Source organism: Sphaerodactylus townsendi, linkage group LG08 (assembly GCF_021028975.2).
Source record: "Sphaerodactylus townsendi isolate TG3544 linkage group LG08, MPM_Stown_v2.3, whole genome shotgun sequence".
Classification (NCBI taxonomy): domain Eukaryota; kingdom Metazoa; phylum Chordata; class Lepidosauria; order Squamata; family Sphaerodactylidae; genus Sphaerodactylus; species Sphaerodactylus townsendi.
The window spans coordinates 7,792,724-7,806,698 of record NC_059432.1 but is presented as its reverse complement, the minus strand read 5'-3'; the positions used below and the strand labels follow the sequence as shown (position 1 = coordinate 7,806,698).

Sequence of the window (13,975 nt, the reverse complement as noted above, 5' to 3'; positions counted from 1 at the left end):
CTCACGGGCGGGAGCGGGTCGCACTCCATGGCCGGCCCGGTCCTGCGAAGGGCGGAGGCCGCCAGGGAAGAACGGCGGCGGCGGCGGCGGCGGAAGCGGGGCGGGGAAGTCCGGCTGGAAAGTCCCGGGAAGCCCCGAGGGGGAGGGGCGGAGGAGGCCCCGCCCCGCCCACGTGGCGTTTGCCGAGCGGGCGGGGCGCCCCAAGCGTCTCCACGGCAACCGCTGCTCGGCCCAGCGGGAGGGGGGTGTACACGCCGCCTGTCTCGGGTTGCCAACCTCCCGGAAGGCCAGCCCCACTCCAGACTGGCGCGTGAGAGGGGGGGACTCCCGCTGAAATCGGCCCTCCCCCCTCGAGGGAAACCCCCAGGCCCCATCACGTCACCCGCCTGGGAAACCCCCACCCGAGTCAGGGGCCGTTGGGGCTCTACGGAAGGGGGGGGGCACCGCCCATCAACGCCCCCCCCCGCCCGCGGGTTTCAGCCTGGCCGTGCTTGTGAAGAAGCGGCCTCAATGCTGGGCCTCCAAACTGCGGTGTTCACACGCATGTAAAGGGTGCGCCCCCCGCCCCCCCCCCCCCCCATGGGGTTTCAGCGCGGCCTGACTGGGCTGTGACCCCCCCCCCCCACCGGTCCGTCAGATCCGTTTCACGACGATGACGTCTTCATTTTTTCAGGGCGGTTCACAACGAAAGCCAGGGATCAAACACCCAGAACCTCCTCCCTACAAGCCCAGGACAAGCCGCCCCCCCGCCCCCGCCCCCGCCCCGCTTCTTGCTGGCTCCATATGTGCGAAGGGAGAGGCCCTCCCACAGCGCCCCCTCCCGTCCCAAATCTTCCCAGCCCTGAGAGGCTTGGGGTAGTTCTTGGATGAGTTTTTGCCTAGCTCTGGCGGGGGGCGGGGGGCGGGGGGGGGGGCTGCCTGCGGTGCTGCCGCCGGGACCCCGTGGGGGGCGCTCAGCAGGACACCCGCTATTGCGACTCCCCAGTTCTGAAAACAAATCTCAGGGCAGAGGACAGCTACAAATGCAATTCTGCCTGCCCCTCCTCGCAACTCTCTCCCCCTCTCCCGGGGAAATGAGCCAGGATTTATTTTTGGCGGGGGGGGGGGGGGCGTATTTAACAGGATAATATCTGAGATTTCCCCCTACTTCTCCTGAAATAGGTGATGGTGGCCCCCAAGAGACCCAGGGATAAGACAGATGCATAAAGCACGCCACAAATATGTTTTCGTTATTGCATGTTCATTTTATGTATTATGTATAAAATATTCAGATTGCTGCACCTCAGCGAGTGAGCAGCACTTTGGGAATGCTGTTGCATAATAAAGAAATCATCTGAATAAATACAGAGAGTCTCCTTATTCAACAGTCCAGAGGGCAGGTGTGGTTACATGTTAGACTGTGACGACACCACTGCTGGTCAGGGTCATCACCCCCACCCCCCACCCCTCCAGTACTGCTCTGTGACCAACATCAAGGCTTGCTTCGCACCCCAAAGCGATGCCACACTGATGGCTTTCCCCGGTTCTGCTCCTTTTCTCTTGCTTTGGACAGTGTGTGCTTTGGTAGGCTAAACCAAATACTTCCTCTGACTTAACAGCAGCAAGCCTCCCACCACTCGTGATGCAGGAGCACAAGGTTGGCATCAATGTCTAACAGGGAGGGATCCATCCAGAACAACTCAACACATGAGAACTATTGTTGGACTTTGGTCCTAAAATATTATACTGCTTGAATCTCTGTGTGCCCCGAGTCATTCTAAAAACAAGTGCGTGCCTGTACAGAGAAAACTGCACACTCACACTGGCCTTTATGAGGCAGTTGTGGTTCTCCCATTGCTGGAGCAGCTGGGGGAGGGGGGGCAATGTCCCCCATACACACACATTTTAGGAGAAGGTCCACCAACTCAGTGGTGAGAACCCCACACCATCACTGCCACACAACTGACCCACAAGTCCCCTTCTGCCCGACCAACTTCTGGAAAGCCTATTATGGGCTTCAAAAAATGTACACATTGTTGGCTCCCCCCTCACAATTCCCATGTTTAGAATCCATGCAGAGAAGACACTGTGAACATTCAGGCACTACTGAATATCCACAGAAGATACAGTCAACGCAAGAACGAAAGGCACAGACTTCTGAAACCATCTCAGCAAACTCTCGTTGTCAAGCATGTTAAGGACACTTTAGTAAGGGGGGAAACAAGGCGAGTGAGGGCCCAGAACTGCGTGGCTTCCTTGGGAAAAGGCAGTCTAAGCCTGCAATCTCTCCTACCTCTGTTCTGGTAATAAAAACAAGAGAGATTTACCCGTGGTTATCCTGAATTTCTTACGGTTTTGAAAGTGCTTTAAGTTCTTTGGAGCTGAAAGGAAACCAGGAGGAAGGGCCCTGACATGGTCTTTGAAGGCATCGGCTGTTGCCAGCGCCAAGTCCCGGAAGGTGCAGCTTTTCCCAGGGCATCTTGCCTACCAAGACGCCTGCTGCTGGGACCACAGGGCTCCTCTTCACTGAGCTTTGGGAACAAGCCTTAGAACTGAAGAGCTGCAGGGCTGTGAGGCTGGAGGTTCTGAGGCAGTGGTGGCGAACCTATGGGGCATTCAGAGCCCTCTCTGTGGGCACGTGTGCCATCCCCCCAGTTTGGACACTCAGCAGTGGCACAGCGCCAAGGGGCGTGTGCGCAATGCACCCAGCGCACGCCCCTGTGGGGACATGGCGATTACGTTCCGGGGGCATTCTGGGGGAGTTCCAGGGCATGGCGAGGCGGACGGGGTGTGGCAGGGGCACAGGGCGCATATGTGCCCCGGGCAGTTTCCCCTCGCTCCGCCCCGGCACTTGGTTTGCCATCACTGTTCTAGGGGAAAGCAGCCAGGCTGTTCCACATTTGGTGGAGCTCTGACACCCACGTCCAGGGCTGAAGACACCCAATTTCAAGTCAGAGCCCAAATTCCACACTGCTGTCCTGGAGGCTGTTTCCCGTTTGCAGAGCCTTCCGTTGGGAGATGCACACTGTGACAGTGAAACAGACAGTCTTGCAGGAATGGTCACACAGTACGAATGAATGAAATCTGGCGAGCTTAACGGCAGTGACCTCAAATGATAACTTCCCTCAAGTCTAAGGCTCAGCTTATGTGTTTTTCAGGGAAACATGTTAGAGGAACCTGACTTTTCCAACTTGAGTGGATATAAAAAGTTCCTTGAATACTGCTTTCTGCAAGTTTATACTGGAGGGGGAACAACACTTGAGTAAACAGAACTGGCCCAAGGTGGCATTAGATAAAAGTTACTTAGCAAGTACTTTTGGTCCCTAAGAAATGAAGGCCACTCGTGAAAGGGAGTCCTCTTCTTGGAGGAAAAGGCAGATTCTTTTTGTAGGAGTAGCTCAGATTTGGTGATTGTCTTTGTCCAAATGTCCCAGGAGAGGGTAAGAGCTCATTTTTGGTCATGGCAAAAGCCCAGATCTGCCATGGATCTTCCAATATAGCTCTCTTTGGTCCTTGATGGGGATTTTTTTTCTCAACTAGGTACAGGGTGCACAGTATAGATCTTTTCTCAGCACAGGTACTTTAGATCACCTAATTGGGGTTGACAAAGATCACAAAATGCGTGCTGCCCCTGAAGAACCCCAGGATCAGAACTCTTGCTCTCATCCAAACACAAAAGATAATTTGCTCCGCCCCTCCTGTGTTTTACATGGCTGGAGAATCTTTGAAGAATGGGGAAGAAAATCCCGCTCGGTTAAGGCCACTAGCAGCATCAAGGTGCAGCCAAGTCTTTAGTGGCCAGGTCTTCACTAGAACAGTACATATACCAAATAAATACATGTTATGATCTGACTTGTAACCATATTTCTTTTTGGTCATGTTAAACATCCTCAGCTCATTCTTGTGGGGATGAGAAACCCACGTCTCACATCATGGCTAGATTCTCCAAATGGCTGGGGACATGAGACATGTTTGGTGTGCTGCTGTCCGCGCTGTAGCTTTTAGAAGTCCGCCTGTCTCTCAGAAGAACCAGAAAGGTATCTGTGGAGATGGCTCCAAATTCAGCAGTGAAGGTGCCGTAGAAGACAAGGACGTTGATGATGAACATCCATTCACAGAGGGCAGCCAGGTGCTGAAGTACGAAGCTCTCCTGGTTGAAAAACACGCCACATGGGGGCACAAGAGTCAAGGCATGAAACTGTGAAAAGACTCGATCAAGAGGAGCAGCAAGCCATGCAATAATATTGGGGGGGGGGGGGGGGATTCTGCCACCACCGCTTGTGAAGTGCCCCAAGCAGCCTGGCAGAGGTACACTTGGTCAGTTCCACAAAGCGATCCTTTCCACTGACGCAGTCCGGCTTCTGGTTCCTGGGGTTCCCCAGTTCTGTCACACAGAATGAACAGGCAGCTGACGGCCAGCTAACAAGAATGGCTGCAGGTGTGAATGCAGGCTGCCTGATGTACTCTGATGTACTAGGTGGACTGTGGATCTGGTCCAGCAGGCTTGTTCTTATGTACAATATTTGCCTTTTGAAACAATTGTCCCCATCTAGGCTGCCTGAAAAGACTGTACTCAGCCACTCCCACATTCCATGCAGGTCCAGCATTAAGAACATAAGAAGGAGCCTGCTGGATCAGACCAGAGTCCATCTAGTCCAGCTCTCTGCTACTCGCAGTGGCCCACCAGGTGCCATTGGGAGCTCACAGGCAGGAGGTGAAAGCAAGGGCCTGCTGCTGCTCCCAAGCACCCAGAGGTGTAGCTTTGGAAAATGTAGCCCAGGGCAAAATCTGAGTTTTCCGGGGGGGGGGGGCAATATGGGCAGCCCCCCCACAACAGAAGAACGATTTTTTTTGAACCAGGTCATCTCAAAGTCACCATCACATTATAGAACATGCCCCAACTCACAAATCTGAATACACCCAGGGATCCCAAGTTTAAACAACAATGAAAGTGATGCTGGGTTTTTTGGGAGGGGGATCCACCCTGAAACAGCATCACAGCATCACTTTTAATGTTGTTTAGACTAGAAAGTCCAGATTCTCATTTTAAATCCACCTTAAAGGGAGTCTCTGGGCTCCCTTGTCTAAACAATGTTGTAAGTGATGCTGTTTGGGGTAGGGGGTGGGGGGGGGGGAAATCCACCCTGAAACAGCACCACTTTTCAAAGTTGTTTAAACTAGACAGCCCAGATTTTCCTAGAGAGCCCAGATTCTCCTTTTAAATCCACCTTAAAGGGAGAATCTGGGCTCTCTAGTTTAAACAACATTGGAAGAGATGCTGTTTCAGGGTGGATTCCCCCCACCCCATTCCCCAAGCAGCATAAATCTGTCCAAGCCCATTTTTAGGTCATCCAGGTTAGTAGCCATCACCACCTCCTGTGGCAGCATATTCCAAACACCAATCCCACGTTGCGTGAAGAAATGTTTCCTTTTACTAGTCCTAATTCTTCCCCCCAGCATTTTCAATGTATGTCCCCTGGTTCTAGTATTGTGAGAAAGAGAGAAAAATATCTCTCTGTCAATATTTTCTACCCCTTGCATAATTTTATAGATTTCAATCATATCCCCCCTCAGCCGTCTCCTCTCCAAACTAAATAGTCCCAAACGCTGCAGCCTCTCCTCAAAAGGAAGGTGCTCCAATCCCTCAATCATCCTGGACAATCTGAATTCACCTGGTCTCCTAACCTTTTTTTCCTTGCTCACAACACACACTGATAACCATAAGTATGTGAGTGGCAGGTGAAATATGCCATTAACCCAAAAAGAAGACTGAAAATTGAAACACCAGGTCCTAATCCTACGCAGAGACCATTTTTCTTGCAGAATCTGTCAAGCACCCTTCTCAGAGGCAGACAACACATTTTATCTATCCGAAATACCCAGGGAAGTATATGCCTTCCTTGCCTCACACGTGCAGAGCATCTCTGTGCCTCCCCCCTCCCCCCTCCGGCTCACTGAGTCATTTATTCCTGGGTAGGTGCTGAACCAGAAAAACCAAGTAAATAGCACAGCAGCTTTACAAGGCAGGAGGTGCACTCAGGCCTGCCCACCAGGTCACTCATCCAATGGAAGGGCAATTGGGCAAAGGTCATAACTGAACCACACACCCTTTCCATTGACCCCATGCCACCAGGTCACGCTACAGGGAAAGACCCTGAGGGCAGAGTGGTTCCGTCTCCAGCCCAGAGCCATTCTCCCATATGGAATAGATCACACAGCATGAACCACCGGGCTTTCAGATTCCCAAAGGCACTGGATGATCACTCCAGAGCTTCAAGAAAGGCCAAGCTGAGCACGTCATGGCCGCTCAACAGTTTTAATCATTACCGTCCACTTTGGCAGAACTTTCCAAAACCTGGCCGTGGTGAAGAAAGGTCACAGGAGAGTCCTCGGGGGAGGGTCTTGTGCAGCCGCCAGCTCCAAGGGCCAAGAGCAACAGCAGTGAGCCTGGCAGTCACCCGTTCACTGCCTCTTCTCCTGCCATCGCCCCTCTCCCCTGGTTCCCCTGTCCTGGGGCTAGCAGCTGCTTGTGGAGGGAGAGGGGGGATCTAGACCTGTCAGGCTCTCGAACGTGGAAATAACAGAGACCGTAGGAAAGTCCTAAAGCAGTTTATTTCTACAACGCGTAGAGTAACAAAGAAAGCTGAATCTAAGCTCTCCCACTTAGATCCAGCGATTATATCCTTCAATCCCCCCACCCCATTCGATTCCCACCAAATGTGTTTCACAAAGTGTATAACATTTGCACTACAGAGCTTCCAGAAACCTGGGAACGTTCACACCTTCCCACAGGAGGGCTGGCGCCAGGGAATTGCCAGGAAGGGGAGAGGGAAACAGGAAAGCATTTACAGGAAACATTTGCAATTCCCACACAGCAAGACATCCTCAAAAAGGTGCATCCGCCAGATGATTGGCACCCTCAGCCAGCCGTGCCGGTTCTGATGATGGTGCGGGGGGAGCCATACCAGGAGGTGGAGGAAGTTTTAGACTCCCGGGTGCACCGGGGCCAGCTACAGTATTTGACCGCATGGACTCATTTCCTGGCTGGGGATAACGAGTGGGTCGACTCCGAACATGTTTAGGCCCCTCGCTTGGTGAAGGCGTTCCACCGGGCCTACCCCGATCGCCCAGGTGGGGGGGAGGTCTTAAGGGGGGCAGAATGTCAGGTCCATGCCTGTCAGTGCTTAGATGTCTTGCTGTGTGGGAATTGCAAATGTTTCCTGTAAATGTTTTCCTGTTTCCCTCTCCCCTTCCTGGCAATTCCCTGGCGCCAGCCCTCCTGTGGGAAGGTGTGAACGTTCCCAGGTTTCTGGAAGCTCTGTAGTGCAAATGTTATACACTAATGGCTGAAACCGAGCATTTCGATGAGGCTCAACTCGAATGGGATTGAAGAGACTAGCGTAATCGCTGGATCTAAGATTGGCGGAGAGATTAGATTAAGCTTTCTTTGTTACCTCTAATGGAAGCTGGTTGTAGGAAATAAAACTGCTTTGGGACTTTCCCTCCCCGGTCTCTGCTATTTCCACGTTCGAGAGTTTCCTCCTCCTGACATTCTGCCCCTTTGCCCTTCCAAGACTCCCCCCAACCTGGGCGATCGGTCTGTCAGACTGAGAAATAGCCCTGGGGTGAGGGTTAAAACCTCCTTGCTACCCTGACAAATCTGCAAGTGCCTTTTGTGACTGAGAGTTATCATATCAGGGTCTCATTGGCAATGCCCACCACATCTTGGCAGGTGAAGTAGGAAAAAAGCCCTTTAAAGCTGCAGCCTCCTCACAGTTTCCCCAACATGCCAGACTACAGAGGGAGCAGGAAACACCACAGGACACCCCAATTATACTGCTATGGAAAGGATACTGAAGATGAGGGTGATGAAGGCCAGGGCGGCAAGGACACTGCGCAGGTGACGCACCCAGTAGCGACCCCTGGATTCTGCCATGCGGTAAGTCAGAACCGACTGAAGGAGTAAGAACAGCATGCTGGCAGGGAAGGCCACGCCCGCTCCAATGTAATGCAGCACTTTTGCATGGTCCACCTAAGCAGAGAGGGAGAAGCAGAACCAGTTCAGGAACCGCCCACCACCAGCCAGGACTCCGGCTCTCCAGTCTTCCTCCGTGGCCGCCTGGAACTCTTTTCCATGCACACCTTCAGCCTCTAGCTTCACCATCCTGACATCAAATTTAATTGAGCAACATCAGCAAGGATCCAGGCTGGCAGACAAGGAAGCCTCATGGACAAATCTTGAGGATTTGGACTGAATATTCTGAATTCATGAACAGTGACTGTGGAATTCAGAAAACATGAGCGACTCATCCCCTTTGCGTGATGGCAGAAGAAAGAAGCATCTCTCTTCTTTGTACATCCCATGTGAGGCTGTCTCCTTGCTCCGTGCACACACAATCTGTGCAATCTTCCTCTTTTATTTGACAGGGAATGATGATACAAGTTGGAGTGCCGTGTGATGCTCCACATTGTGTATCCAAGGGCGGGGGGGGGGGGGGGGCACCTGACCATCTGAAGAGTGTTGCCTGCTCAAGCGAATGCATGAATCAGATCCTAGTTTTCAAAATTGAAGATACTATATTCAGATTTAAACTTTTTGTGTAATAGTTGAAATTCAACACTGTAAAAAGTTCTCAAGGGGTAGAACTCAAATTTCCATAGTTTACGCACAACCATTTAATATTTTCTTATTAGTGATACAGGGATATGAGAGATGTAGAAATATTTAAATAAAGATAAATGGGAAAAAGGCTAGAACCATGATTTGGTATTTCAGAGCTTTTTGAAGGGTGTAGACAGACCACAGTTTTCAATCTGAGCACACACTGCCCATATTTTCTCTATCCCTTTTGATCTCTTGATTCAGATTCAGAGAGGGGCTGGGCTGGGCTGGCAGCAGGAAACAGAGAAAAGCAGATAGACTGCCACCCCTTGGCCCGTTCATATTTCATGCGGGGGCAGGAACCCGTGTGGACAACGGTGCTGGACCAAATGGAAAAGAAATGTGGCGACATTTTGAGACATTTGATACTGGGCCTTTCCCCACTTACCTTAAGCCCCGCGCTACTTGAGGATTGTAGTGCGGGGTCCCCCGGCACTCCCCACGAGAGGGGCGGCAACAGCGCAGCCGCCCCGACGCTGCTGCTGTTGTGCCCCCTCAGCGCGCGGCATCCCTGGCGCTCTTGCAAAGGGTGCCTTTTGATCACCCCACGCAGAGTGTGGGGTCGTGGGGATGCCTGGGCGCGCGCCAGGGATGCCGCGCACTGAGAGCAGCGCGCGGCATAGGGGGGATCATGCTGAGTGGGGAAACGCCCACTGACTGCCTGACAGTCAGTTGCAAAGCACTGGAAATAAACTGATATGGCAGCTATAGAAGTTTGGATTAGAAGAGGTCGGCTGGCCATGGGTGTGGATAAGGTATCTATCCTCAAACAACTGAGATTAGGGGGGAAGAATGCACAGGCTTTGTCTGAACAAGGGATGGTCTTCCTTTACAAACCACTGGAATATTGGCTCCCTGTTCTAGAACTTGAAGTCTCTGACAGTTGCCTCCTCCTGGCAAGGGACCACCAGCCCCCAGGCCCAGACTGATGTCACTCAGGAGGCAGAGGACGGCCTCTCTGGGAGGTGATCCGGGCTGACCCAATATGAAGGAGAACGGCTGAAGAAGGGAGCCAGACACGCGATGAGAGCAGCAGCTGCCTAAAAACATCTCAGCACGGCGCAGACGCTGCCAACATCCCCAAGCACAGCCGAGGGAAAGCAAATGCCACCGTCTTCCCTTTGCCTGTCTCCCGTGGGGCCGAGGGGCGCAGCGGGAGAGGGCAGCTCCCTCGCCCTGGACCTTCATTACTTTCTAAAGACCACAAAGGGAAGCTACTTTGCCCAGCAATTGAAAGACGCCAGGAATATGGCAGGGATAAGTGCAGAAAGCGGGGAGCTGTTTCACAAAGGTGGCGTTCATTTGGCATCGTCAAGACCCTCTGATGACCTATCAGCACTTCAGCTCTTCCCTGGTTCTGGTCATAAGGCTTTGGCAGAGGATCAGGAGCAGTTGGCAACACGGGAGCCCCCTGGTTCTTGTTTTCTTTTGCTTTATGCCTGAATTACTTTCTCACTCTCTGGGCTGGCTTTTCTCATGCTCTGTGTTGGCTGCCACCACCTGGCGTTATCTTTGGTACAGTCTTGAAGACTCCACACTGCTTGGAAACGCTGTTGGATGTGAGGGCGATCTGGCTGCGACATCTGTCACCCCATTGATCGCCAGGGTTGATTCGGCTGATCTGTTGGTGACTTCACCCGGCTGGTGAAGGGGGGGGGGGGGGGGAAGGATGTTAACCAAAAAATGCTGTACTGAGATTCAGTTTCAGCAAAAGCTGACTCTTATCTGTTCACATTGTTCCTGTTCAATAAACTGATTTCTGCAGCCAAGAGTTCGGGTATTGCAGGGAGTTTGACAGCACAGCAGGCATGAGTTTTGCTCTCCTCCCCAACCCCCCCCCCCCCCTATTTTTGCATCTTTGCTTTGGAGTTTGTCTCACACTGCTGAGGAGGACTGACCACTCTAGCTCTGATGGCTGTTTATTTTTATGGCAAGGGAGAAGGAATTCAAGGAGGGGGCTGCTTTTTCTTTGGCTTTTTATCCAGACATCTGAGGATGACCCTGCCTTGCACTGAACTCTTGGCCCATCTATGCCTGCCTGGCAGAGGCTCTCCATGGTCTGCGATGGAGGCCTTGCAAGAGCACCCACTGCCTGGCCCTTGTAAGCTGGGTATGTCAGAGCCTGAACCCGGCAGATGTTCTTCTGGCACTTTGCCATTTAGTCTCCTTTTGATCCCCCCGCCCCATTGAACTCTGGGGTTCTGGGGCCTCCATGCTCCTGTCCTTCGCGGCCTTTTCTATGCTGCTTGGGCTTGCAAAGCCTCAGAATGGGAGGGGGTGGGGGCTGCAGCACCTGCTTCCTCTTCCTCCTCTCCTCTGGGTCTCTCTTCTGCAGCCGGGGGAGAGAACCCAGTAACATCCTCAGTGGCCTGCTTCTAAGACCCCCCCCCCCCCCCCGCCCATGAAGCTACTGCTGCAGGCACTATTTGCAGCCGCATTTCCAACTGAACTCAGCATGTGTCTGGGTGGAGTTCACTTGCAGTTGCCTTTGAATGTCTCTGGGTTGTTGGTTTTGATGTTCTTTCGAACTGGTAGCCAGATTTTGTTGATTTTCAGACTCTCTTCCTTTTTGTTCAACTGCCCCTGAGGCGCTCAGGGGGTCTCTCTTGTCCTTCGCTGACTGCAGCAATTGCAAGTGCAGTTGTGAATGTGATTACAAACGCAACACCAAACACAACTGTAAAAACACTCCACCCAAACACATGCAAATTGCCTCACCCCCTTGTGAAGTGGACAAAACATATACCCCGCCACAAAAACAGTCCACCCTGTCCCCTGGGGAGGAACACATCTGACCGTGACACGCCTCCGAAGACGCCAGCCACACATGCAGACGGAACGTTAGGACCAAAAACTACCAGACCACGGCCACAGTCCGGAAAACCCACAATAGCCAGCTGATTCCAGCCACAGCAGACTGCGGATGTTCAGTCAATTGCCCTGAAGTCTTGCAACAACTGGCTGTCTCACGAGGCCCCAGGGCAGCAGCCTCTTCTCCCCTCCCATGGCCTGCAGGGCTAAAACCGCCAGCAGCGGCTGCAGCATTTCACCTCCTTGCTGGCATGGCGGCTGGTGGGTGTGGTTGAGTGGGAACGGGCCCATGTTGTGTTGCTGCTCTTGCTTCATTTCTGCTGCCACCGCTATCCTGGTGGACTTCCCTGTTGCTGGCACTGTTGTTTGCTCAGGGACAGATCTGGCAATGGAGGTGGGTCTGCACCCGGACAAAACAATGTTGTAATCAAACAACTTCTTTGCTTTTTTTAGAGTGGAAAGCCTCAAATAAAAGAGTCCTGTCCAACTGGGCAGTGGACAACAGGTTGTGTTGTGCTTTGCTAGTCCACAAATGGCAGTTTGACTTTAACATGTGTTCACATCACAAAGCTATTATTTAAATGTAAAATTAACTTCTCTGCACTTCCCGAGTTAAGTAGGAACCAAACAAGTGATGAAGCCTCCTGTGAACCAGAAAAGCAGATCACCTGTGACGTGAGCACCGTGAGCACCGCGACGCTTCAAACCCAAACTGGTTCCTCCCCCGTCTGAAGCTGAATGCGTGTGGCCACGGCCAAGGCAGCGCTCTCTTACCTGGAAGCTGCCAACCATGATGAGCCCAGCGGCACAGGTCCAGCCTGCTGCCAGTCCCAGGGTGTTGAGAAGGGAAGATCCACAGTGCTCAAGGACTTGCGCATACCTCAGCAGGCCCACCAGCATCACTGGAGAGAAGGAAACACGGCTGAGCCTCAGGAACCAACTGAGACGCTACAAATGTGACCTATGTCAGGAAAAAGGCCAGAATATGTAGCCAGGTTTGAGACATGGGCTCTCTCTGCTCCATGCCCAGGGAATGAGAGCCAGACAAGACCATGCAGGAGAGGACCTGCGGTTGCCAACGTTCAGGTGGTGCCTGGAGTTACTATTGACCACCACACAGCAGACATCAGGTCTCCTGGAGAAAACAGCAACTTTGGAGTGTGGGCTCTATGGCGTTATAACCTCTCACAAAATCCTGTCCTTTCCTGGCTCCACCCCCCAAAGCTCCAGGTGTTTCCCAATCTGGAGTTGGCACCCTAAGACTAGCATGGCTGAACCCAGTGGTGTAGCTCCCATGGGGACAAATGCCCCGGTTCCCCTGTGGAAGTCATGTGGGGGGTGGAAAAATCACCCCCCACACACACACATTTCCAAGAGGGAAGAGGGGTGTGGCAGGGCCTCAGTGCGATGTGTGCGCACTGCCCAGGCCCCAGCCTGCCTAGGTGGCATGTGCACGTCACGCCGAGGTGCAGCCATGCCCCTCCTCCTTCCCAGAAGTGGCTGGATCTCAGGCCCCCCTCCCTGGGGTGCCCCCCATTTACCTGAGTTCAGCCAGCTGCTTTTTTCAGTTAGCTGAATTCAGGTAAATGGGGGGGCAGGGCACTATGGGGGGGGCAGGGGGCAGAATACCACGGGGGGGGGGGTCTGGGCACCATTTTTGCCCCAGGCGCCATTTTCAGCAAATAGCTCCAGTGTTCAGAGCACAGAGGCGCTCTACCTGCCTCCTTTGCAGGCTTCGATCATGTTTCCATTCCCAGATGTCTGTACCATTTCCCCTATTTTTGTCTGTCCAACACCGCCTTCCTCGACGTCAGAAAAAGGCACATAAAAATCCTGGTTTTATTACTCATAAAGCTTTAGGAGATTTGCAAGAACTCCAAAGTCCAGCATCCAAGTGAAAGTGTCCCAAAGTACTTTTTAAAATATTTTTGGCCATCAAGTCACAATTGACTCACAGTGACCCTGTCGGGTCTTCAAGGGGCAGCCTGTCCTTGCCTGCCTCTGCGACTCAGACCCGGGATTCCTTGGAGTTCTCCCCTCTAAACACTTGCCAGGGTGACAGCTGAGAGTGTGGGGCCGGCCCAAGGTCACCCAGTGACCCAACGGTCTGCGGCAGAGCGGGGATTCAAGCCCGCATTTCTCAGATCCTAGTCTTACACCTTGACCATGCTGGCTCTCCCCAGACAACCTGCACCTATGAAAACTTGGGCCTGTGCTGAGTCCAAAAGTGGTGCAGCATCAATCCAGCCATCTCTTTCAGCCTCCTCTGCCTCCTCCAGAACACCAGGCTGTGCCGGGAATCCTGAGCTAAGCTGCAGCCACTCCAGAACTCACCCATGAAGGAGCCCAGGCTGCAGATCAGACTGAAGAAGCAGCTCTCTGGGGGGGAGTTGCCACACTTGCTGCAGGGAGAAGGGAAAGGTAGATTCAGGAAACACACCAGAAGCCATGGCTAGTTCTGCACTGCAGGTAAACACCCCCTCCCTACCTCCCTTCTGGGTCTGCAGACTTCTCTTACCCACC

The 13,975-nt window shown here is 52.8% G+C and overlaps 1 protein-coding gene across 5 annotated transcripts in view; it reads right to left on the bottom strand.

Moving 5' to 3' along the window:
* The window catches only part of NFKB2 (nuclear factor kappa B subunit 2), an 86,602-nt gene that overhangs the window by 26,999 nt on the left and 45,628 nt on the right, over positions 1–13,975 (bottom strand). For 4 of the 5 annotated variants that reach the window (XR_007245208.1, XM_048504879.1, XM_048504883.1 and 1 more), the window contains 2 exons: positions 13,787–13,854; positions 12,227–12,354 (listed from right to left, as the gene is read on the bottom strand). Coding sequence is in view for 4 of the 5 variants with exons in the window: in XM_048504879.1 (XP_048360836.1) it covers positions 12,227–12,354; positions 13,787–13,854 (196 nt within the window). In the remaining variant the exon portion in view is untranslated. Of the gene's footprint in view, positions 1–5; positions 562–12,226; positions 12,355–13,786; positions 13,855–13,975 lie in introns of those variants that run through there. The other variant, XM_048504881.1, reaches the window with a different exon arrangement.